This window comes from Nicotiana sylvestris, chromosome 9 (assembly GCF_000393655.2).
Source record: "Nicotiana sylvestris chromosome 9, ASM39365v2, whole genome shotgun sequence".
NCBI lineage: Eukaryota > Viridiplantae > Streptophyta > Magnoliopsida > Solanales > Solanaceae > Nicotiana > Nicotiana sylvestris.
In genome coordinates this window covers 99,532,253-99,559,644 of record NC_091065.1, presented here as the reverse complement: position 1 = coordinate 99,559,644, position 27,392 = coordinate 99,532,253, and the positions used below count along the sequence as shown (strand labels likewise).

The window sequence follows — 27,392 nt, the reverse complement described above, 5'->3', positions numbered from 1 at the left end:
TGTTTCCCTCGTTTTTTAATCCATTCCTTTTTTTTCTTTTTCCCAAACCCCCTTCTCATTTTCAGCTACCCCTCTTTCCCCCGTTCTCAGAAACCCTTTCATTTTCCCATCTAGCCATTCACAATAATCGGTCCTCTACAATAACCCTTTCATTTCAGCATCTCTCAGCGAAATCCATGTAATAACTTCAGATCTATCTATCAATTGGACGTACGTTAATTTGATTTTGCTCTTCTCCATTCTTTGATTTTGCTTTTTTGTCTCTCTTTCTTCATGCATGTGGGTTTTAAGTTTATTTTCTCCGTTAATTTGTGTTTTCCCTTTACTGATTTTTTTCTCTTTCTTTCATTTGATGTTTTTCGATTCTCAACCGAAAGTAGCAGAAATTTGGTGGAATCGGTGTAATTTGATGAAGGATATAACACTATTTGTTGAAATCGAGATGTAAGTCCTCTTTCTCCTTTTGCATTAGGTTAATTTTGTTTTTTGTGTGTATTTTGTAGGTTAATTTATGTGATTTGGGTCTTAATTGAAATATTTCCTTTTGCTGGTTCTAGTTCACAAACGAAATACTAGTCTAGTTCTGAAAATTCAAGCTGGGTTTAGATGAAAACCGAAAAACTATAGAAAGGAGTAAACATTTTCTTATTTAAGCTGTGAAATCAGTTTGCATGTCTCTATTTCTGTCGTTACCCTTTTTTCCTTTCATTTTATTTACAATGATTTGTTTGGCGTGTTTAAAAATTAGTGATATCTCTAACGCCATCATGTATAATACTTGCTTAAAAGATTAAGTTCTATGTATTGATGGTATAAAGAACAATATTTACACAATTAGGTTACTTGTAAAGTAATTAGTAAGTAAATTTCTACAATAAGCATTAACTAGTAACACGGAAACAGGTTCAATTTATGAGAATCTTACCAACAGAAAACTTGATCCATGGGAACTCAGAGTTTGAGTTTAGTGCAATACAACCATGAGCCGATGACCATTCTCTTTACCATCTCCGGTGTATCCTTCATGACAGGAACAATTGTAACTCCCAATCTTTTTGGTTTACTTCGTTTCTCCAAAATTGGTGATAGACATTCCTGGGCTTCATGAATGGCAAGGCTTGTCATGACAGGAACAATTGTAACTCCCAGCTTGTTTATGCAATTGTGTTCTCACAAATTGGCATTTGAATCCGCACATTCATCAATATCTGACATGCAAAACCGAGAAATATTTCATATTAATCTATGGCGCTTTGTCTTTTTCTGCGAAATAAATTCTCTAGTAAAACCCAATGTAATTCACACTTTTCTTTTAGAACTCCTGGGGACCTTTAGAGAAGACACAATTGTCAGTGGCCGCATTTCCTCTTTCTGCTCTGCGTTATGTTTGAATCAGTCTCAAGGTAATTCGCTAAGATTTATTGTAATCACCCCCAAAACATTTTGGCTTAAACACTTCTAACTCCGCTTTTTCCAAGAGGTACTACTTCTATATTACCGCCTCCATTTTGTCTAATTTTATTAGTACTCGCGGGTCGATTGTGAATAATGTAGTCATTCATATGTTGAGCTTTGAATCAGTTGCTAATGGATCTAAAAAGAGGTCTTTTTTCCCTGTTTATTTAGTTAGAGTTGCCAGGTCAGCTAGAAATTGCACACCACGATGATGGTTTTGTGTCATTCTATTGTTTGTTTGTTTGTCCAATGCATTATCCTATTTACATTGAGAAATTATGAGAAACAAAAGCACGAAAACAGTGGTGTAATCATTTGTAACTTGAATAGGGTATTCGAAGAGTTTTAAATGTGTTATTTTGAAAGTAATTATCATATATTTGTTTTCTGGATACCTCTGTTTCTGTTATGGTACTTGTAATTGAATTATGAGCTGTTTGTTATCTCTATTCATTCCCCTGTTTCTTGTTTGCCTATTGTAGAATGCTAATTTTCTAGGAAAAAATGTTTCTATGTTATTGTTCATTTAAGAATAAGTTTCTAAAAGGTTGTTATTATTCCCATTGTTGCCATACTTGTTGGTTTTCTTGTGCTCATTTATTTGTTGGGCTAAAGAATGGACTCAGTCCATGCCTGATGCTAACTGTGGCTGTCAGATTTTGTGCACGTGGATATGTCAATTTTGCACTCTCTATGAAGTTTCTACTCAAATATAACTTTGGTGATATGTTGCCGGGCACTTTGTTAATTTCAAGTAACCAGTTTATCTCTCTGTGAAATGTGTATATTTTGAATTCGCAAGGTACTTCTAGCATGTAACCCCCCTTGTATATTTTGAATTCGCAATGTGTATATGCTGTTGTTGGCAGTTGATGATCTTCAGTTATGTGCTTATTAGTTGGCTGGTTTTGTTCTATAAGAATAAAACTCTGTGTTGGCTTGCAAAGATAGAAGGAGGACATAGAAGAACAATATACCTAACGAATGCTATTGTAATTATGGATGAGTTTGTAATTTAGTAGGAAGATAGCTTAATGGAAAAGTGGAGGGTACTAAATCTTGGAAAAATACTGTCTCAATCAAATGTTCTTTGAAATGAATTTCTTTTTGAACTTCAATTGGTTGCAATGAGTCCATGGACCTTTAACTGATACTCAAATCATGGCAATTAGGTAGAATATTACTAAATAGTCTCTAAGTTTGTACAAACTCACTTGAGGTATAATGCTAGTATGCTGCTGCATGTAGTATCCACCATAATTTTTGAACTCAAGCTATTACTTTATGCGGAGCAACATGTTGACCTCAGGATGTGTTACAACATGATGTTTTGTCAGATCTTGGGGTTCATGAAGCATTTACATGTTCTTCAAACTTGTTTCAGTTATTGCTTTATCCACCAGAAACATGCTCTTCATAATTAACTACACCAATTCTGCATCCTTCAGTTACATTTGAGTTTTGTACACTAACATTAATTGTATATACGCAGTATTTTATTTTACACAAAATTGACTTAATTATAAAATTGGATTTTAATAGTAATAAATACTAGTAACTCTTTATTTCAAGCCTGATAGTGACATATATGTGGTTACCTTAATTATTAGAGAAGAAACATGATATATTTAGTCAAATGGTATTGGTGTTGTAAATTTTTATTCACATGTATATACCATAAATCCGTTGTAACATTGATCTCCTAGTAATATTGCATACAGCGGTGCTCCTTCATGCATGAAAGGTATTATTGCAAAAGAAGATATACTCTTTGTGTAAAAAAAGATACTTTCTTTAGACATTCTGAACTTCAAAGTTATATATATCACGGTAACTTTATGATTCTTATTCTTTAACAAATATTTTCTTGTGCCATTTTTTATTATCTTACAAAATTTCATAATGTTATTGCGTTGATAGGTTACTAAATCATCCTTTCTCATCGAAATATTGTAGGTTATAGTAAACACTCTTGCTCAGAGAAATCCTTATCGGTTGATCACTTCTGAAAGGTTATATCAATACCTTCCAATGGATAAATCTTGGATTGGAATGCCTAGAAATACAATAAAGTATTTACTTGGTTTGAATTAATTTTTAAATTTTGCATTTAATAATGCTTCTATAGGAGATAGAATAAAATGTTCGTGTCCTAAATGTGGTTTTGGAAAGTGGCAGACTAGAGAGATAGTGTAAGATCATTTGATTAGCAAGCCATTCCCTCAAAATTATGTCACATGGATTCTTCATGGGAAACAGAAGTGTTCGAGAATTCTAGAAGCACATAAGTTATCCCATATGCACTGCCTCCTGAAAATCCTACGGAATTGTTGATAAATGAAGCATTCCTGGGTTTAAGGCATGATGGCATTGATGCAGGTCCATCACAAGTAGTTGGAGAAGAAGAAATATTAAATAATCTGCATTCTTGAAATAACAAAGAATTTTTCGAGTTGCTTAGAGATGGAAGTGAAGAATTATACGAAGGGTCCAAGTACTCGAAGCTAGAATTTTTGTTAAAGTTGTATCACATAAAGTGTTTGTCTGGGCTAAATGACAAGGGAATGGCTATGATGCTAGATTTACTGAAGGATGCACTTGGATTTGCAAGGATACCTAATTCTTTTTATGAGGTCAAGAATACCATCAAAAGGCTTTATCTTGATTATATCAAGATAGATGCTTGTCCAAACGATTGCATGTTGTACTGGGGAGATGATGCTAATGAGGAAACATGCAAGCATTGTCATACTTCTAGATGGAAGCCAACTAAGAAGAGCAACAATAATCACATGTCTACCACGGGAAAGAAGAAAAAGAAGCAAAAGATGCCCGCAAAATTTTTGCGTTACTTTCCACTAAAATCAAGGTTGTAGAGATTGTTCATATGCTCTAAAATTGCAGAGCATATGAGATGACATGTGAAAGATAGTAACAAAGATGGAATCATGAGGCATCCCAGAGATGGTGAGATGAGATGGTGAGACATGGAAGAGATTTGATTGCTTTTACTGAATTTGCTTCTGATCCTAGAAATGTTCGATTAGCCCTAGCTAGTGATGGTTTCAATCCTTTTGGGATGATGAGTACTAATTATAGCATTTGGCCAGTGATTTTGGTTCCATATAACTTTCCACCTTGGTTGTGTATGAAGCAACCAAATTTTATCCTCTCAATGATCATTCCAGGTCCACATATAGCGGGGAATAATATAGATATATCCCTACAATCGCTTATTAAGGAGTTGAATGAGTTGTGGTGTGAAGGTGTGGAAACTTTTGATTCATCAAAGAATGAAATGTTTAGAATGCGAGTAGCTCTTATGTAGACAGTTAGCGACTTTCCTGGACTTGAAATTTTATCCGGTTGGAACACATATAGCGATTTTGCTTGTCCATCTTGTAATTTTAACACAGAACCTTGCCGACTTCGTTATAGTATAAAATAGTGCTTTATTGGTCATTGCCGGTTTTTGGCAAGAAATCATAAATTTATATTGATGATGCTTCATTTGTTTGGCAATACGGAAGAGAGAAAACCTCCAAGGAAGTTAACTGGGTCAGATATTTTGAATCAGTGGAGGAATTTGATGTTACATTTGGAAAACTAGCAGAATTAAATGAAAGAAAGAAAAGAAATCGACAAAAAGGTACTGAGGAAAGTGCAACTCAACAATGGAGAAAAAAAAGCATATTCTTCTATCTTCCATATTGGGAATTCAACTTGTTGCGCCATAATTTAGACGTTATGCATATTGAGAAGAATGTATTTGATAATATTATATGCACTTTGCTACATGATAAAGACAAATCAAAAGGATCATGTTAAGGCTCGAAAAGATCTACAAGATATGGGTATAAGGCGTGATCTTTGGCCAGATGAGAATGAGAATTGTCGGTTTGATTTATTTGCAATTCCAAAAAATAAAAGAGTCAGACTTTCTCAAAACTTTAAAAAATATCTCGGTGCCGGATGGTTACTCAAGTAATATCTCTCGTTGTGTTGATCTAGATAAAAAGAGGATATTTGGACTCAAAAGCCATGATTGTTATATCATTATGGAACAATTGTTACCCATAGCAATTCGAAATGTGCTTCCAAATCATGTTGTTGCAGCCTTGGTAGAGCTTTCATCCCTTTTTAGACAACTTTGTTCGAAAAGCTTGAGCTTCTCGGACCTAGAAAATCTACAAGACCCGATTGTACTCACACTTTGCCATTTAGAGATGTTGTTCCCTACATCCTTTTTTACTGTAATGATTCATTTAACTGTCCATCTAGTGGATGAATTAATACAAGGTGGACGGTACATTATCGGTGGGTGTATTTTGTTGAAAGGTAAAACATTACTTATTCAACATAATTTCCATCGATTTTATAATAATAATTCAAAGTAAATACTTATTCTAATACCTTTTTATTTTGGTTATAGATTGCTAGGTCATTTCAAGTCCTTTATAGGGAAGCACAACCAGAAGGTTCCATAGCTGAGGGTTACATTGTTGAAGAAGCCCCAACTCTTTTTTCTCGTTATTTTGAGGATATTGAGTCGAGGGTAAATAGGCCTAAATGTGTAAATGATGGACCAAATCTTAACGAGGCTTCTGAAATGTCATCTACATTCCCTACACAAGGTAAACCCGTCAAAGGTTCTGAAGCATTCACCTTGACTCAACTTGAGAAGACTCAAGCTCATCGATATGTGTTACTTAATTGTGCAACAATAAAGCCATTTATTAGGTAAGAAAAATAAATTAATTTAATTTTTTACAAAAACTTTGAGTGAAGTGAATAAAATTGATACAATTAACTCCTTTGTAGTGAATTTAGGGATTGCATAAGAAGGAGTTCAAGAGGCTGGAGACCTTCAGCAACCGAAGTAGAAAGGAGAGTTAATAAAGAGTTTCCTGATTGGTTTCCAAAGCGAGTGAGTGAAAATGCTTGTCTATGATTAATTAACTTTCTTGTTTTATTTTTGAATATTTGACAAAAAGAATTTTGTCTATTTGGATTATGAATCCGAATATAACAAACACAATCTTTACTGATTTGGAGTTTCTAGCACAAGGTCGATGTCCAGATGTGAGAAGGTTCACTGCTTATAACATTAATGGATTCAAATTTCAGACATTTTCTAGAGAACAAGGATCACAAACTCAAAATAATGGAGTTTTTCTTATCTCTGGCACCTCTTGTATTGCATCCAACGCTGACAGAAATGCGAGGCAAGCAGACTTGCCATATTATGGGAAGTTGGAAGATATTATTGAGCTTAATTATTATGGTTAGTTTAAGGTTGTGCTCTTCAAGTGCCAGTGGGCTGACATTAATCGAGATAGAGGGTTCAAAAGAGATGCTTGAAATTTTAATCGTGTTAATTTTTCTAGATTGATTCACACTGGTGATCGTGAGGAGCATGATCCTTATATTAAAGTATCTCAAGCAAATATGGTGTACTGTGTTAATGATGAAACTGATTGTCACGCCCCAACCTCGGGAGGCGCGACCGGCGCTCAATCGAGTGAACCCAACTGAGCAAGCCTTATCGAACACTTTCTACCCAACTCAATATGATTAAGGAAACCATGCTTTCGTTTATTTAAACAATAAGTAGGATTGCACATTCAACATTGTTAGTTCATTTTACATCACAACCTTAAACCGTAGTTAACTTCCCAAGATTCCATACCATTTCACTTTAGAGAAACAAGAGTTAGAATTTCAACATAATTCATAGACCACCCAACACCCGTACATAACCCACACAAACGTCTACGGAGCCTCTAAGGATACAAAAGACAAGTATGACAATGCTGGCGACAAGGCCCCGGCTATACCTCAAAAGTGGATATTTATAACAAAAGATGTACAGCATCACCCCTTGAAGGAGAAATGGGCTCACCAAGATTTTGAGAAGAGGATACTCCGCTACGCGCGATCGGCACTATCCGCTATGAAGCCACCTACATTCATTAAAAATGTAACGTCTCCGGCAAAAGGGACGTTAGTACCATGGAATAGTACTAGTATGTATAACTAAACACCATCTAGTTAGAAAGAACTTTCATACAAGATTAAGGAAATCACAAGTATAGCTCAAACACTTTAAATGATCACAACATTATCAAATAAAAGAATCACACAATTTTCACATTATTTTCCCATAGCTTTTAGTTTCGGGGCATTTCATACTGTTCATTATTGTCCACAATACCACCGTTATCTTGAGCGGAGTCCGATCTCGACCTGATCGGCTAGGTTGCCTCAGTTGAGACATACACTTCAATCACAAATACAATACCACTATGTATGCGACATGGCGTCCGATCTCGGCCCGATCGGCTAGGCCGCCTTACCAAGGCGTTTTCCTTTTTCCATCAATCATCCCATTTCAATCTTTGTTTCACATATATCATTCCATAGGCACTTGGGGCTACAACTATCACGTCATATATTTGGCACTAGGTCGCATCTCACATCATTCCCAATTTCAATGTTAGATTTGTAATTTAGGATAATATGTGCACACAAGAGCAAATAAAATTGTAAACATAGATGAGACTTCACATAAATGGCACAACATATGCAGCTTCAATCTTAGTTTAAGGTCTAGGTATTTCAATACATGATTCATATTCATTGCACCCTCTTCAAGTTATCAAGGATAGCACTTCGACCACATTGAGACACATCTTTCACGCCTATAAGGTTGCAACTCCAATTCATGTGAAACAACAATCAATATAACAATCCAACTTTAATCTTACCGCATTTACACAAACACCAAGGGAGCTCAATTTCTAAAAGACGGGGTTTTAGCCATACATACCTCAATAAAACTTTCCTTAAATCCTTATAATAAATTCCGGATTTTCTAGCAATTTCGATCTATTTTATGAAAATTACAAGTTGAACCATGAATTAGAGGCATGAATGAGATTCTAACTCATTTAAGTAAATTATCAAGCACTAAGTGTGCACAGCGATTTTAAGACACTTTTGTGAGAGATTTTCATCATCATATACCATAATTGTTATCTCTTTTGGCTCACAACCACCCCATACCCCATTATCTTTTATGCATGCAAGATTGTCAGCCCTTATACCCATGAACCCCCTTGCTAATCACTTATTTTAATGGCAATTTCGAAATTATAGATGAGGGCACAAGCTCTTACCTCTTAGGGTGAAGACCTAGCAATTTCACTTGACAATCTTCAAGGATTTGGGGCAAGGATGGAGTGGGGACTTGATGAAGATCACTCCATATCTCTTTAGAGCTTCCTCTCTCACTCTATATGCCGTGAAATAACAGGAAAATGATCTAATGCGGTGTTTTTAATAGGATGGGGTCGGGTTATAAAAGTTAGAAAATAGGAGCCCCGACACGATTTGCGATCTCATATGCGATCGTATAATGGACATGCGGCCCGCAAAGTGGACCGCAAAAAAATGGTCCCAAAATCTGGACAAACTGTCTGGGTATGCGGCAGAAATGCGGTTCGCATACCTGTTCTACGGTCGTATAATGCACCAGTTCTTAGGTACATTTAAAGCCAAGAGATTTGTTTGATATGGGAGAGGTGGTTGAAGGAGAAATATACGAGAATGAACTATTCCAATAACAAGAATTTGAACAATTTTTTGATGTTAATTATGAAAATGTTCAACTTGCAATAGAGGAGCATATGTTTGAATAGGAATTTGGCCAGTCCTTAGGTTTTCCTCCAGTTCTTCAAGGTGAGTATTTTTCATCCACTTGAGAGTCAAACAAATATCATTATATTTAATTTATTAGTCCCGTCCTCCATATTCTCTGCTCATATTCTTGCTCTTCACATTTATCTGTGGTTCCACTGGCCTTGGCTGTTTCATTGCTTGTTCTTCTTCTTTCTGTTCTTCATTTTTTTCTACTTTTAGTTCTTCAACTTCTGCTTGCTGTGCTGAAATTGAGAAAATGTTTCTCCTTTTGGAGTTGCTTGTTTCCCATTGTTGTCCAATAACCTAACATGCTGAAATGAGTTGAAGCCATGTGTGTTGAAGTTGCTGCCATGGCTAAGGGCTTTTATTTTTCTCTTTCTTTTGGGTCCTTATTTATTCTAGTTGCTTTTTTTCAATGATTTTTATGGCTTTTTCTCGAGTGTTGGTAATTAGGATATTGATATGTTCTCATTTTTGTGTGGATTAGAAATGTTGGATTTTTTTCTTTTGGTTCTGTGGCTGTATTTAATATGGAGATAAAAGGTGAAGTACAAGTTACTCTATTTTGTACTTATCTTGCAGCTCCTGATTCTTTATTTACGTTGTTTGAACTTTGAAGGTTTGGTTAGGGAGTATGTCACGACCCCAAATGCCCCAGTTATGTTGGCGCCTATCGCAGTACTAGGCAAGCCAATCCAACACTTGCCACATCGAATTCCTTTTATAAAAATCATTTTCTAAAACCGATTAAATCTCTAAGCTTTCATAAGTAGTATATAAATCAATAGAAATATGCGGAAAACAGTATGAAATACACTAAAACAGCCCGAATCCGGTGTCACTAGTTATGAGCCTCTAAGTACAACCAAAACACGGTCGGAATAATGCAAAATGGTCTGAAATAACAAAATACTAAGATAGGAAGGAGGAAGGCAGGGCTGCGAACGCCGTCCAACTACTTTGTGATCTCCAGATAAACTCTGAGAGTGTTGGAAGCTCTCACTCTGATGCTCGGGCACCTGGATCTGCACACAGGGTGCAGGGAGTAACATGAGTACGCCAACTCAGTAAGTAACTAAAGTAAATAAAGTTTGAGTGCAGTGACGTGCATTTAAAATTATATAAGGAATCTCAGCAGAAATATCAAGTCAAATCTACGCTTCAATAGCCATTTATCTCGTAAAACTTTAGTTTCAATTAAGATATTTTGAAAACATTTATTCAACATTTTTCAACAGAGACTCAGTATAAAAGAAGAGTGAAAACAGCAAAATGTCATAAACGGCCCCTCGGGTAAGGTATCATTCATGAGTATAACCTCTCAAGCAAGTCTCTCAGTCACTCGTGACTCAGCTCTAGTCAATAAGTACTCACACTCAACACTCCGGCTCAATAGATACCTCATATAATAATAGTAGTAACCGCTGCGGTGTGCAACCCAATCCATAGTTTATAGTCGACTACGCTCACTAGGGGTGTGCAGACTCTAAAGGGGCTCCTACAGCCCAAGCGTCAGCGTCATATCGCTGCGGCGCGCAGCCCGATCCAATATATATCGCTGCGGTGGCGTGTAGCTCGATCCATTTGTATATCGTTGTGGCGTGCAACCCGATCCATATATATAATATCGCTGCGGCGTGCAGCCCGATTCATAACATACACACACACACACACACACACACACACACACACACACACACATATATATATATATATATATATATATATATATATATATATATATATATATATATATATATATATATATATATATATATATATATTCTCTTTATGAAGCTTTGATGGCTTCTCCGACTAGTCTTGGACTTTTACACGCCATGGCTAGAAGATCTCGAAGAACCTAGTTGGTTCTGGTTTGAAACTTTGCTCGTTAGCCTGTCTTAGGCTAGGGTTCGACTGTGAGTAAGAACTTCTTTTTATTTTGTTACGAATCTATGGATTTTTGACTTATTCTCTCATCTTTGCTATTTTTTCTGAAAACCCTAGTTCATTGTTGTCAACTCTTCTCAGATCTTCATAGATTTGAGATGATTTGGGTATTATCAAGTGTTTTCCTCCAAAAACCCCTTACTTTAATTGATTATCTCGCCTTTTAATCATTCTTCTTAAACTAGTGTTTATTTCATAATGTTATTAAAGATTTTTCTAAGTTATTAATGTTTAATAAGATGTTTCTTCTTCACTTCGACTGATTTTTGCATGAGCGTTCAAACCCTAGTTGATTCTATATGCTAATTTTTCCAGTCTTTGCTTTGATTTTGAGTTTTTCAATGTTACTAATCGCATTAACTCATCCTGTATTTTTGACTTACACGATTTTCCTTTGTCAAATCCAGTATTCTGTAATTTTACCCTAATTGAGCTTTATTAGGGTTCGAATCTGGCTTTCCGGCTAATTTCTATATTTTTGTGAAGTCTTTACTTAGTTCATTTTCTATTTATGAGAGTTGATATATTCTTTCTAGAAATCATTGTTACTTTGAAATTTAGCTGATTGATTTGCTCTATTAGAGATTTGTATGCCTAAGTCTTGCATGTTTCCTTGTTTACGACCTTAATTAGTCATTCTTGCCTCATTTGATTACCTGTATATTTGCTGATTCCTTTGCATGATTCTTCCCTTAATTAAACCCTGATTATCTTATTCTGAACTCCTTTATTTGGTTTGATTTGAACTTCTTTCCTTAATTAGACTCCCTATTATTATCGTTTGACTAATTGCCTTCAATTAAGGGAGGTTTATTCTGAACCCTTATGTGATTGGATTCTGTGACTTCCTTAATAGACTAAAGTTGATTCTTTTACCTTAATTACTCTACTCTCAAACTACTATATAAACTCTATTATTTTTATCTCTAAAGACACGAACAATAGTTCAAAATATACACACACAAAAACTTTCTCTCATCTCTCTCTACTACTTGTGCTCATTGTTTGTCTAGCTGGCTGGAAGCCAAGGCTAGACTTTTGAATCCTACCTACTTTACCTTCTGCTCTTGCTTCCTTAACTAGTATGTTTCCATCTCTAATGTCATTATGAAGTTCAAACCTATATGATTATCTATTGCTCCATGTCTGCTAAATCCATGTCTCTTCTGCACTAGTTTAATTACTTATGTACTTAATGCTACATTCTTTCCTGTCTGCTGCCTTGATCATCATGTTTAAGTTCATTATTCCATGTCAATCGCTTTAATCAGCATGCTATTCCTGTTTAAGTTTCCAGTCTATTTATTGCTTTAAACCAATGTGTCTACTTTTATGTTTAAGGCCCTTATCTCTTCTGTCCACTAATTTCAATTATACCATATGGTTAAAATCCCTACCCTCAGCATGACCATTTCTACACTTAGCCTCTATGCTTTACTGTCTATTACCACTTTAGCATCAAGTATGATTTCTGTGTTAAGACTCTGAATCAGTAGTCTATGTTCTAATGCTATGAATTTGGTTGCTAAATGGGAATTAACCCTTGTCTATCCTTGTTACTCAATGTGCTCTCTCTTGTTTTGTGTTTCTAAATCCTGTGTACCCCAACCCATGATCCCTATCTATGAAGTTGCTTGTCCTCCCCTAGAATTAAGTAATAAAGGAATTTGAATCTGGGCACTTTAAGTTTTGTGACTGTGCTGTTGTTTGTTGAATCTTTCTGTTTCTCAGAATTGCTTAAAAAATGTTTTCACTCATAATATTTTTTTTCCAAAAACTGTTTCCACTCATGAAATTCTTTTTCGCTCCTAAATGTTCTACTTTTATACTGTTTTTCCAAAATTTGTTCCAACTATGTCAAACACTCTCACTTTACTCTTAGACTATTAGGTTCTGCCCCTCTAATGCGTGTACTGCTTAGGGATCCTTAAGATCCCTTTGAACTCTAGCACACCAGGGCTGGACCTTCCATACTGCACATAACCAATCCCTATTTGAGAAAGGTCTTGGTGTGAGCACTGCACGGGATCCTTGAGGTCCTTAGGGAGCTCTGACATACCAAGACACACTATTGGCTGTGAGATCTTTGGCATCTAAGATTGTGTTGAAGGCCTGACATTCCCAGGTTTACTTTGAGCCTGATTCAGGCTCCCTATAGTATAGCTTCATTTAGTTATGTAATTCATTTGATCCTGGTCTGTAATAATATTCTTTGTAAATAGATATTGGGGTGATTAGTAAAAAGGGAGGGTACCTATATGATTTTTGTGGGCCAACCAGGTAGAAATCATGCTTTTAGGTTTATATATGTTAATATGCAGTAGAAATCCTTCTTTGAGTTTATATTATGATAGAAATCATGCTTTAGGTCTATATGCTGTGTTACTTGCATTAGAAACATGTCATAGGTCTATGTTATTTGCATTAGAAATCCTGCCTTAGGGTGCTCACGTTTATTACTTCTGCATATTAGCAAACCTGTTATAAGTTAATCACTTCTTTTCTGATTCTGCATAAGTTGCTACCACCTGGAAATCCCGTCATTAAGTTATTACTGTAATCACGCTTAATAAAATGACCATTTTTCTTTGTGCATTAGAAATCCTACTTTAGGACTCTGTTTGCATTTGGCTCTAAATCATGTCTACGTCACTTAAATGAATAACTGTCTATAAAAGGTTTTGAAACAGCCCCACACATAGATATCAAGTTCTAGTATAAACCTGCATGAAATCAGTTTTGTAACATTAATCGCCAAGATCAGCATGCCTATAGGACTGGATAATTTCAAGTTGTTTTAACTAGTTTTAGAACTATGATTACATACAGACCAACGCCTAGGAAAGCTTTAGGTAATTAATGGTCTTATAACTGTGAAATTATGCTCTATTTATGTGTGAAACTGTCCAGTTTTAACAGGCTTCAAAATCAGTAGGCAAACTGATTAGGATTCCGCCACTTCGCCTTGAAACAAAAGCTGCATATCTATGTTTATGATGTTCATCTAGATATCATGTTCTAGGACCTTCTGAATTTCTTTTAATATCAGTTGTTTGAGTCGTGCTACGTATTTGTTTATGTGTGGAGGTAAGCATGAGCCCATAATTGCTTTCCTATTTGACAGTCCTATGTGTTCTTTGTTGTCACTTAGATTTTACCTTTTAAATATCTTAGGAGTGTTTAGAACTGCGCAAGTATAGAGGTCCTAAGCACCTCCGGGGCCACAAGGAAGGGGCAGGTAAAGTACGCTTAGAGTTCGATAATTAAACTTGCTTATATAACCACTAAGGGGAGGGTAATGGGTAGTAAAAGGAATTGATGGCCTGTGCGCTAATGCCATGTGTAACCCCTCTAGTTGAGGAAGGCTTACCGGGTATTGTACAGATGTGATCCTATAGGTTAACCAACTTAGGACTTCCCTTCCTTAATTTACGTATGCTTAGACTGTCCAAACTTCTTTAATTTGAGTATGTGTGCTTAGACTGCATATACTTCCCTGATTTGCAAAATGTGTGCTTGGACTGCATAAATGTTAAATGATTAATTCACATAACTAAGTTCGGTCGAGACCCACTGTTGTGGACCGCGAGGGGTGCCTAACACCTTCCCTCAAGGTTATTTTGAGCCCTTACCCTAGTTTCTGGTAATGCAAACTGGTTACATGAGTTAATTGCTCTAGTGCCCTAACACACCTTAATCCGTTAGGTAGCGACTCTTCAAATACCCAATTCCCAAAAGGAAACGAGTTGTTCTCAATGAATGTCGAAACCCGAACTCCGCGAGGAAAAAGGAGGCTCGACACCAAGAACATCAAAATCGGACCTCAAATGGTCCCTCAAATCCCCAATTTACACTCTCCAATTTCAAGCCCTAATTCTCCAATTTTAGGCTTTAAATCCCACTAATTTCATGTCTAATTAATTAGAAATTACCATAGAATCGAGTATTGAGTTCAAAAACCTTACACCTCCAAGTATTTTCCTTCGAATCCCTCTTCAATCCCTCTCAAAACGCTTCAAAGTCGTTCAAAAATGGTGAGAAATGGCCTAAAGATCGCGAAGATGACTTTTTATACATTCTGCCCAGGTGCTCCCTTCTTCGCGAACGCGGTCAAAGACTCCCGTTCATGAAGCAAAAAAATTACACTGCTCAAATTCCTCTTTCGCGAACGCAAAGCTTCAGCTGCAAAAGCCTTCGCGAACGCGACCCCTCCTATGCGAATGCGATGCACAATTCCTGGGGTCCCCAGCTGCTCCAACTCCTCTTCGTTAACGTGTTAATCTCCTCACGTTCACGATCCTTCCACTGCCCATACCTTAGCGAATGCGAGCCCCCTTCACAAACGCGAAGAACAATTCTCTGCAACAAAAATACCAGAAAATCTGATATCTCCTCAAGTCCAAAATGATCCGTTAACCAACCGAAACTCACCTGAGGCCCTCAGGACCTTAACCAAACATGCCAACACATCCTATAACACCATTCAAACTTGTTCCAACTTTTGGAATACTCAAAACAACATCAAGACATCAAATCACCATCGGATTAAAGCCTAAGGATTTCCAAACTTCCGAATTCCACAAATGATGCAAAAACCTATCAAACCTCATCCGAATGACCTGATATTTTGCACACATGTCACAAATGACACAACAAACCTACTCCAATTTTCTAAATTCCATTTCGACCCCAATATCAAAATTTCCACTGCCGACCAGAAAATGCCAAATTTCTAATTTTGCAATTCAAGCCTAAATCTACCACGAACCTCCAAAATACATTCCGATCACGCTCCTAAGTCCCAAATCACCTAACAAAGCTATCTAAATCATCGAAATTCACATCCGAGACCTTTTTCACATAAATCAACATTCGATTGACTTTTCCAACTTAAGTTTACTCAAAAGAGACTAAGTGTCTCATACATCTCCAAAACCATTCCGAACCCGAACCAACCAACCCGATACCATATAATACAGTTGAACAAGACAAAAAAAGCAGAAATGGGAGAAACAGAGCAGTAACTCATGAAACGACCGGACGGGTCGTTACACCCTCAGCCACACCTCTCTATGCCCTGCTGCCGATGCCTGTCCTCTTCTATATTCTGGGAAAACGGCTGAATATGGGAGATATCCATGCCTCGGTCAACTCTGGGGCCAACCTTGCTATAAACCTTTAGATCATGTCCCACATAGTAGCAACTATGGATGGAGCATATCTAGCCAATGAGTCGAAATAGAGGCTATACTCTAGGACGCTCATATTGCCCTGCTTAAGGGTTAGAAACTGATCAACTCAATCCTGTCGGATGTCCCGCGGTATGTATTGGTCAAAGAAGGCATCTCAAAGATTTTCCCAAATAGTTGGAGGTGTATCACGTCCCCTGGACCTCTCCCATCCCTCGTACCAAAGGATGACTATATCTTGGAGTCAAAAAGCTGCCAACTCAATTGCCTTTTTCTCCGTGGCATGCATAACACGAAATATCCTATAGAGCTGATACATGAAATCCTACAGGTCCGCCCCCTAATCTGTCCACGTGAACTCTAGGGGGCTTAAGGCAATAATCTCTCGGAACCTAGAACTCCCATACATCTCAGAAGATCCTTCGCAAGCTGGTTCCCTAGCTTGTTGCTGGGTAGCTACCAACTATGTCAAAAAATGTACCGCACTCCTGAAATCCTTATCAGATGGAAGTGGAGAGGGAACGGGAGGTGCAGTATCCCTAGGAATCTCCTCAGGTGGTGGAGGATCCACTAATGGTTGAGAAGGGATCTCTCCCCGTGCCTCAAACTGGGCCCCATCTATTGGGGTACCCTGCTAGTCCCTCACCTGCTGTTGCATCTCTCCTCTAACCAACCGTAGTCTTTCTAGTCATTGGCATCTTTGTATGCAAATGCCAATATGTAGTTTAACTTAAATTTCCTACAACTCAGTTTTACAGCACAATTTGGATTTTGAAATAGGGGTAACCAACTCCTAAATGCCTTATAATTCTCTGCTTATATAATATTGTGCACGACACATCAATAAACAAGACCCTACTAGACATGACTTTAAACTTCCTAGGACATACCCGCTCTGATACTAAGTCTGTCACACCCAAAACCAGTGGAGGCAAGACCGGCTCTCGATGGATCACTTGATCGAGCATACCAACCTGAGCTTGAGGGACTCTGAACATACAATGTGATACTTTACCCGACAAGGCCTCATTGCAGGATAATTTGTAAAACAGAATACAAAACTGAATGGAGACTAGCTCCAACTGAACATGAATATAAAGTTGGGTCGGCAAGGTTGTCATAACTACTACAACTGACAAACCAAAAAAATATATATACAAGGTTTACAAGTCTAATATACTACATTGAGTGACAGGATATGTGTACAAGGCTCCACTGATGGCTGTACTGTGGTTTGATCAGGGCCCCCACCTACCCATATAATCTCTATGTATATATATAATATGTACTCAAAACCCTAGACCTGGCAACTCCAAAATACGTGGAGCTTACCGATCAAATTGAACTTGGACATCACCTGATAAACCTGTATGCATGAAATACATCGTCACCGATTAAAGGGACGTCAGTACGAGATAATGTACCGAGTATGTAAGACAACAAAATAATTGAATGCTGAAACTGAATTGATAATATAATAACTAAAAGAAACTGGGAGCGAAATATGATCTGAAGATATGCTTACATGCTGATATTGACTCAACTCTCTCAATATAGTAAGTAAAATAGTTGTCCGACACTCTAAGGCTCGGTACGCTTAATTGCTTAGCCATAGTAGGCTCCTTCATAGGCACTCGGCCATATTAGGCTCGGTAACTCGGCCATTCTAGGCTTGCTCATAGGCGCTCAGCCATAGTAGGCTCGGTATATAATTTACCATATGATCTGAGGTTTCCCAATAGGGGCTTGCCCACCGATTATAGCTCGGTGGTAGTGAAAATACTATAATATTTATATAAATACTAATATATATAAAGTCCTGATAAAGGAGAATACTATAACTTGTGAGACTAGAATAATGTACATAAATTCAGGAATACAAACTTCTCTTCATGTCTATTATCAAACGCATGTAGTTACGGGAGCATGCCAAAATAAAGGAAAGGTTTAGCTTTAACATACCTTTGTTGCCTAATCAATGATCATATATATATATATATATCCGACGTATTTCAATCTACATTAAGACATTAGAACCATGGTTAAGCTACGGAAGGGCTTAAAACGTATTTCTAACCTAGTATCTCATTTCTAGAAGGGCAGCACCTTGATAAGTATAAATTTTAACCACTTATTAGCGCCTTCTTGCTTTAGTTTTAGTCCAAAAGTGAAGATTTTTGTTCCCGGATCTAACAAATATGGGTGAATTGCAAGTGTTCTAGAGAATGTAAATCAATAAAGAAATCTAACTCAAAGAGGATATATTCCAGCTCAAATCAGTCAAGAGGAGAAGTGCAATGAGAAGTGCGCTCCACAGAATTACATTTGCGACCGCAAAAGCAAATACAACCAGCAGATAACAAAATGTGGCTGCAGAAGAAGCTCTGAAGCTTTAGAGCACTTTGACAGCAATGCGGTCCGCACACAAAAAAGTGCGGTCGCATTTGAAGTTCGCACTGTCAAGACTGATTGATCAGAGAAGATGCAATAGAACAAGTCTGACGCCTCCTCAAAGTGCACGCCGCAACAAAATAATGCGGCCGCAGAAGCTGAAATGTGGCCACAAAAGCTTATGTGCGGCAACAAAATCCCTTCAACTGAAAGCACATGCAAGTGCAACATCCCAAAGTTCAGACTGTAGATGTAATTGTGCGGCCGCAGAACTCTCTGAAGGGCATTTTTTTCAGAGAATTTCAGAACACTATAAATAGATAAAGAACACATTTTAGGGAAATATTTGTACTGTAGTAGCTACTGCGGTTATATTTAGCTATTTTTGGCAACTTGGAGCAATAATTAAATCAACCCTATTTATTTTCCACTTTAATTCTAGTTTATGTCTCAATTACTTCTTCTTTTCACTTTTCCATGTCAATTAATATGAGTAGCTAGATTTTATCTAGGGTTTTCATCCAAACTTAGTGTGTAAAATTTATAAATATTCAATAACAATGCTTTCTATTGAATGGGTGGATGTTATTTAGCCATGTGTATGTTTTATACTTAGAATTAATAGTTGTAAATATTGATTCGTCCCTACTTGACTTAATTCTTACTTGAGAAAGCGAACTTAGTCTAGAAAAATTTGGCTAACAAGAAATTAAACTAGTAAAACTTTTTATTAGGTTGATTAAATGATTTGAACTAGAGATAAGGATAATCCAACTTGGACTCATATTTAATTGTTTTGATTGCCTCCCATTTGGTCTTGAGAAAATTAATTTGGGCATAATCAAGCCAAGAGGTATTGAGTGGGTACTAGAGCATTGAGAGTCATAATAAACCCCGATCTACCAAGCAAGAATAGATTTACTCTAACCATTAGTTTTACACGTAGGTTAGGTTACAACCATAGTCTTTTCCCTATTTGATAAAGGGACATCAAAAATATTTCAATCATTATTTGCTCACTAATTAGTTAAAACTCTTACTTCCTTCATTTCAATTTATGTGAACCTATTTTCTTTTTAGTTCGTGCCAAAAAGAATGACCCCTTTCCTTATTTGGAAACAATTTACCTTTATGCAATGATTTATAACCACACAAAATATATATGCCTTATTTTATACCACAAGTTCAAAAGTCTTCTCTCTTTTCTTAAACTCCGTGCCCAGTTAAATGGGTTCACGTAAACTAAAACGGAGGGAGTAATAGTGAATTTTGATAACAGTTACCCACTTTTGTTTGAAAGATAAATTTAGATATTCCGAGTTTCTCTCTTGAGTGTTTACTTCAACACCACTTTAAATTCCCTATGGATTCGACCCCAACTCGTATTGAGTTTTATTATTGTAATAACCGTTTCATACACTTTAATTAGGTGTGAATTGGACTTGATCAAATTTTTGGTGCCATTGCCGGGGTGTTTACAATGTTAGCTATATACTTGAGTTTGTTTCTTGAAGTATCTTCTTTTACTTTCGTGATTCTAATTTTTTGAAGTAATTGTAGATTCCAAATAGAGAACAACAAAGTTGGAAACATTACATTAGGAGAGGTGGACGACAAATAGGATCAACTTGATGAAATTCCTCAAGCTCCACAATGAAACCGCCAAGACCATGGGCAATAAGACAATGTGCTTCTACCTTCCCCACCACCACAAGAGGCATAACATATGAGTTTTCCGAATGAAGGGTATGCAAGTTCCATTGTCCCCCCGCATTAGGGTGGAAAACTTGTAACTTACAAATATGATGCTCACTTTGCTCGAGCAACATGGTTATTTCACCGGAGCACCAACTCAAAATGCCTAAAAGCATTTGAAAGGTTTTGTAGATAAGTGTTGGGGGAGCAAACAATAAATATTTTGAAAGATGCTTTGTGGTTAAGGATTTTTCCCTTCTAACTAAGGGGTAAGGCTTTGGATTGGTTGGAATGCTTGCCTAATTATTCTATCCATACATGGGATGAATTGGCAGCAAAGTTTACTTCAAAGTTCTTCTCTCCCTGTCACGTGACTACTCTACGGATGAAATATTGGCTTTCAAGCAAGAGCTCAATGAACCTTTGCATGAAATTTGGGAGCGGCATCGGACAATGGTGAAGGATTGCCCGAACAATGATAGGACCGACAATATGATCCAACAAACTTTCTACCGTGGTATTTATACTACGAATCAATGTGTGGTCAATCAATTGGCTGGAGAAAATTTTATGACCACACCTTATGCAAAGGCATCTGAGATTGTTAATGAGATGGAGGAAACTTCTTCCACTTGGCAATCCCGAGCTAATATTCTCCAAGGTGATCCCAACATGATCCATCTTCATAAAGAATCACAAGATCACGGGAAGCTATTGCTGAATTAACCACAACCATGACTCAACTCACTAAGGCTCAACTTCATCAAACTCAATCCCCTAAGCAAGTTTATGAGATGGAAGGAGTGAATGTCTTAGACAACAAGAAGATGACTAAAGGTCCACAATTTCAATCCCTAGTGAAGAATTATTCATATGACGATGGTGGCTATGGCCAAGATGACTCTTACCAAAAACAAGAAGAAGATGTACAATTTGTGAACAATTACCAAGGGCAACATATTAATTTTTAAGGCTCCAATCAAAATCAACGGCATTCTAAAAATACCCAAAGGCGATTGGGGTTCTAACAATCATGGGATTTAGCATAACAACAATAATAATCAAGGGAATTGGTGAGGCAACAATCAAGAAAATAGGAAAAACAATAATAATCATGCAAATTGAATTTCGGGTTTTCAAAGACCCACATGGTACCAACAACCAAGCAACCCACCTCTTTATCCTTCCCATGGTTCAAGTTCTTCAAGCAATAAAAATGGGTCGTACTGAGAACATGTTATAGGCAGAATGCTGTTATAGAGAGGTAAAATATAATATAAAAATTGGTTTTGAGAAAAACTAGGCTTTTATAGTGAATGCCTGTTATATAAGGATGCTGTTATAGAGAGGTCTGACGGTATTCCCTTAAACCAATTACAAGAATACCAGTTACAGTACCTATTATCCAAAGAGAAATCCTTCCAGTAGTATCGGCCATTTACCCCACTTCCCTCCAGATTTCATTAAAGGGAACAAGTTAAAAAATATGGTGGTTAATGTTAATGGTTGGTACTGCCGAAGCTAGTGATAGAAGTGGTTGGTGATGGCAAATATATGGTGAATATGGTTATGCCATGAAGGCTTGTGGTAGAGGTGATTGATAGTAGTGAATTACGTGATATCGATTGGCTATAGTGGTCGTGTATGGAGGTCGGTGGCTGTTGATCGTCGAGGTGGTTGGTGATGTGGTTGTAGGGGTTGACGGTGGTGATTGTGCGTGAAGGTCGATAATAGAGATGGTTAATCATGGAGACGTGTTACGGAAGTGGATAATGATGATAGGTTGTATCCGGCTAGTCGTGAAAGTGGTTTTGGTTGGCAAAAAGTTAATATTAGCCGAGGTGGGAAGGAGGACAATGGTTTTCCATTATTCTATATTGAATTTGGACTCATCATTTAATTTCTAAATTATCTTAAATAAAAATAATAAAATCAGTGAAATCATCATCTTATAACTAGGACTATATGGAAGAAAAACAAACATGGCAGTGGTATAAATAATTAAAAACAGGAGGGAATACTCTTTCCCTTTATCTATAATACAAAACAAGGAAAATTAAGGATAATCTTGCAAATTGCAACCCTCCTTTTTCTTCTTTCTATGCAGTAAAAAAACAAGTCGACTTTAATATCATGTTCGAATATTTATGCAGTGTGGACTATACTGCTGAAAAGCTGATAGTTCGGATGATATGAAGATATCATAGAAAATCTAGTTAGTTGTAGACAAAATAAATGCACTAGGGGATTGAGGTCTAATTAATACTTAGATTAAGTCTAAGTAGAAACTGTATGGGTCAAAATCTGACTAGAGTGGTCATCCTTAAGAGGAATGATAAGGGGTCGACCAAGCTGTAATCATGCCCACAGGGCGAGATAGCAAAGAACACCTCGGCCATTGCCAGGGTCAAATCGTCGGAAAGTGTACATCACAGAACAAGCGTTGTGTTCAAGCAGACGACGAAAGTTACAGTCGTTAGAAAGTACGCTGGTCAAACACCATTAGATAAAAGGGAAATGAACTATATATATGGGGAAAGCCTAGATAAAAGGTTTTTTTTTGAGAAGATAGCGAGGACAAGAGAAAAAACAAGAGGAATCTCTTGTTTATCAACAATTACCTCTCTTCTCCTCCTTGGCTCCCATGATTATGATGCATATCTGCCCTAGATGTAAGCTCATCTCTCATGTTTGATGTATGATTATTACATTAAGAAATCTTACGCGTTCTTATTCTTCTTTTATTTCGCACTTTATATGCTTGGATCTAGAATTAATTATATTTGGCTACGATTTACCTTCTTTATTATCAATAATTAGTTCGACAAAAGGGTTTTACACTTTTTGGTCAAACAATTTGGCGCCGTCTGTGGGGATTTCTTAACCAAATTTCTTAATTTCCTCCAGATCTAGAACCGGCAAAATGTCACCACCCACTCGAAAGAGCGGTTAATAAACCTTCGAGACACTGTACTAATCTAGGTCAGGCTGATACATAATAGTAGAAGTTATAACCAATATCTATGCAAAACCCACATCTCGCTAGTAGTGATAGGTTTAGCAAGACGTACACACGTTCAAAATAGGATCATGGTCATCTGGCATGACAACACCCCCATTTGACTCATTTACCTTATATATTAACCCGCATTTTCGCTCTTCATGAGGGGACGACTCCTTTGAAAGAATGTGAACATCCTTCCCTACTTTCACATTTCCCCACGCATTGGATGGTCCATGAATGAAGTATGACATGTTTCCCTTGTTGTTGGTACAAATCAAATGAGATCGGACCGGGACTCGATTTCAACACTTCAGCAAGTGAGGTGGGCCCAACCCCCGCGAAGCCTACACGCTGTTAAAAACGAGTTGAACACGGCCGCCAAATGTAAAACAACCATTTGAACACCAGACAGAGCGAGTAACGCTACAATGCCGCTCTTTTCGCTGACCCATTGGATCGACGTACAGAAAATTTCATTTTGGTTTGTCCTCTGTTGTTAGTTTAAATCGGAACGCAAGCACTCGCACATGCAAGCGAGCAAAGGAGCATTCCAACTTGAAACAATGGAAGGAAAACTACTATAAAACAATTGGAATGTCTCCCACCTCAAATACTTCAACTTCCGAAAAAGGACATCCCTCAAGTCGTACTCTTTTTCCCTCACTCGGGTTTTGTCCCAATTGTGTTTTCTCGGGGAGGTTTTTAACGAGGCGACGAGGGGGACGTCTCAAAGTTCAATATGATTCACCACCCACCTGCTGACTACTTCCCCAAACTGGGCGATGAAGGGACTAGATACATGGAAACGTCTCCAATATATGTATGAAGCAAACATGTATAACATTCTCTAGTGAGTGAAACAACAACATTATGTTGTAATGACCTAGCCAGTCGTTTTGTGAATTTCAGTCCGGTTTCCCTCATTTCTGCTTCTTTATGTCTTTTCAGCTGTATTATGTGGTATCAGTTTGGTTGGTTCGGGTTCGGAGTGGTTTTGGAGAGGCATGAGACACTTAGTCTCTTTTGAGTAAGTTTAAGTTAGAAAAGTCAATCGGATGTTGACTTATGTGAAAAATGTGTCGAATGTGAATTCTGATGGTTTGGATAGCTTCATTAGGTGATTTGAGACTTAGGATCATGATCAGAATATATTTTGGAGGTCTGTGGAAGATTTAGGCTTGAATTGACGAAATTGGAAATTTGGCATTTTCCGGTCGGCAGTAAAAATTTTGATATAGAGCTCAAATTGGAATTTAGGAAGTTGGAGTAGGTCCATTGTGTCATTTGTGACATGTGTGCAAAGTTTCAGGTAATTCGGATGAGGTTTAATAGGTTTTTGCATCGGTTGCGGAATTCGGAAGTTTGCAAATCCTTAGGCTTGAATCCGATGGTGATTTGATGTTTTGATGTTGTTTTGAGTGTTCTGAAGGTTGGAACAAGTTTGAATGATGTTATGGGATGTGTTGACATGTTTGGTTGATGTCCCGAGGGCCTGAGTGAGTTTCGAGTGGTTAACGAATCATTTTGGACTTTGGAAGGATAGCAGATTTTCTAGCATTTTTGTTGCAGAGATTTGTTTTTCGCGTTTGTGAAGGGGATCTCACATTTGCAAAGGTATGGCCAGTGAAAGGATCGCGAACGTGAGGAGTTGAACGCATTCGTGAAGAGGAAAGATGGATCAGCTGGACCCCAAAGGATTTCTTCTACGCGTTCGCGTAGAGAACACTCGTTCGCAAAGGGTCTGGTAGGTGAAGCTACGCGTTCGCGAGAGTGTACTCACGTTCAAGAAAGAGGAAAATTGAGCAGTGGAATTTTTGTGCTTCGCGAACGCGAGGCTTTGACCGCGTTCGTGAAGAAGGGAACATCTGGTTAGAAAGTATAAATAGAGGCCTTCGCGATTTTCAGCTCTTTTCTCTCCATTTTTGAACGGCTTTGAAGGTTTTTGAGAAGATTTAAAGAGGGATTCAAGGGGTATCGCTTAGATGTAAGATTTGTGAACTCAATACTCGATTCTATGGTGATTTCTAACTAATTAGACATGAAATTTGTGGGATTTAAGGGTTAAAATTTGAGGGATTAGGGCTTGAAATTGGAGAGTTTAAATTGGGGATTTGAGGGGCCATTTAAGGTCCGATTTGGATGTTTTTGGTATGTATAGACTCATGGGAGGATGAGAATTCTTGTGATGTGATTTTTATCGAATTCTGAGACGTGGGCCCGGGGGTTGGGTTCGGCCAACTTCGGGATTTTTGAGTTAATTTGATAATTTTCGTATGAGTTTCATTCCTTTAGCGTATATTGATGATAATATACTAATTATTTGTTAGATTCTGAGGGTTTGAAACCCCAAACTATGTGTTCTATGATTACTATTGAGGTGACGCAAATGCCAAGTGACGGGCGTGTGGGCGTGCACCTTGAGAATCACGGCCTGGATCATTCCATGGCACCACTTAGTGACTCTTTCTTGCAGATACCTATGTCGAGATTATGTGATTAAGTTAATGAGATGTAAATTATGCTAATTATCATGTTAAGGCTTCACGCCGATACTGTTGAGACCCGAGAGGTCATTTATTGCTGTCATATCATTAGCTTCATTGATATTCTGTACTCTGTCCTATTCAATCATTTTATATCATGCCTCAGTCTCGATTATTGTTATTTGGCACATCATATCATTGTTCAGGCTAGTATCATGACATTGTGAGCCCGTGTGTGTGAGATTGGAGAGTGATAACTGAGTGAGGCTGAGAGCCTGATTGTGAGTGACAGTTATGGGATCGGGCTGTATGCTGCAGCAGTTAGGTTGATGGGTATGATAGCGTTTGGGCTGTAGAGGCCCCTCCGGAGTTTGTAACATACCCCCAGTGAGCTAGTTGATGATATTGAAGGATGGATCTTCCCTGGACATGGATTTTGTCCGAAGTATTTATAATTGGAGATGGATCTTCTCCATAGGGCTGGAATGGCCTTCCTCAGTACTGGATGACTGCGGTCAGTGATGTGTATATATTCCGAGATGGATCTTCCCTGGGCTGGATGGCCATGTAAAGTACTGAGTGGTTGAGCACTTATGAGAGGAGGTACATGAAACATTGACCATGCTATCTGACCATTGGTACATAGAGATTTCCTGAGCTTTATACTCCGTACTGTTCAGACTGTATTTATTTATTATTGAGTTTTTACTTGAACTACAAGCATGTCTACTTTTTTGTACAGTTTAATTGTATTACCTGTTGAGGTTTGGTTCGTCACTACATGTCAGTCCATAGTTTGGGCTTGTTACTTACTGAGTTGGTGTACTCACGTTATCCCCTGTACCTTGTTTGCAGATCCAGGTATCTCGGGCCACGGTAACGGTTGCTGATCATTTTAGTTGTGGACTTCCCTTGGAGATAGCGAGGTAGCTGCCTGGCGATCGCAGTCCCGCCTTTCTCCTTCCTTATCTTCCTCTTAGTGTATTTGTTGGCTATTCTCAGACTATGCTAGTCTTGTTTTATTTCGAACAGTTGTAGTATTTTGCTCATAACCTATTGACACGCGAGGCCGGGCTTGTATTTTCCGCATTGTATTGATTTTACTTTATATCTTTTATCGAAATGTAGTTGAAAACATAGTTTTACTTAAGTTTTAAACGAAATATGGATTATTTGGAAATGCGTTGGCTGAACTAGTTTCACGGTAGGTGCCATCACGACCGAGTCGGCTTTGGGGTCGTAATAAGTTGGTATCAGAGCCGAGGTTACATAGGTCTCATGTGTCATGAGCAGGTTTCGTAGAGTCTCAAGGATCAGTACAGAGACGTCTGTACTTATCTTCGGGAGGCTGTAGAACCTTTAGGAAAAACTTGACATTCTTGAATTCTTGTCGTTTGAATTTGTTGATTCTGGTACTAAACTTCTGTTATTCTATTCTCTCACAGATGGTGAGGACACGTGCTACCGGTCAGGACGGACGACAACCAGTACCACCAGTTGCAGCCACTAAAGATCGAGGTCGCG

General features: G+C 37.7%; 1 protein-coding gene across 7 annotated transcripts; it reads left to right on the top strand.

Annotated features, from left to right (window-relative positions):
* Nucleotides 1-27,392, top strand: LOC104210851 (uncharacterized). 7 transcript variants are annotated; one of them, XM_070156188.1, is made up of 8 exons: nucleotides 1-210; nucleotides 378-444; nucleotides 1,317-1,403; nucleotides 3,412-5,793; nucleotides 5,888-6,195; nucleotides 6,277-6,382; nucleotides 26,724-26,794; nucleotides 27,314-27,392. In XM_070156188.1, exons 5-8 carry the CDS (start codon nucleotides 6,065-6,067, stop codon nucleotides 27,318-27,320), a joined length of 315 nt encoding a protein of 104 aa, XP_070012289.1. In that variant the 5' UTR covers nucleotides 1-210; nucleotides 378-444; nucleotides 1,317-1,403; nucleotides 3,412-5,793; nucleotides 5,888-6,064; the 3' UTR covers nucleotides 27,321-27,392. The 7 variants fall into 7 exon arrangements, 1 of the variants encoding a protein (XP_070012289.1); XR_011402251.1 differs by lacking the exons at nucleotides 26,724-26,794; nucleotides 27,314-27,392 and adding an exon at nucleotides 6,518-10,213; XR_706978.2 differs by lacking the exons at nucleotides 1,317-1,403; nucleotides 26,724-26,794; nucleotides 27,314-27,392 and having other exon boundaries at nucleotides 6,277-10,213.

Bases quoted from the DNA above. Each gene is read 5' to 3' on its own strand.
- LOC104210851 (XM_070156188.1), top strand. From the start codon at position 6,065: ATGTCATCTACATTCCCTACACAAGGTAAACCCGTCAAAGGTTCTGAA. The intron at 6,196-6,276 runs GTAAGAAAAATA...ACTCCTTTGTAG, and splicing joins ACAATAAAGCCATTTATTAG to TGAATTTAGGGATTGCATAA. The intron at 6,383-26,723 runs GTGAGTGAAAAT...CCTTGTTTGCAG, and splicing joins CTGATTGGTTTCCAAAGCGA to ATCCAGGTATCTCGGGCCAC.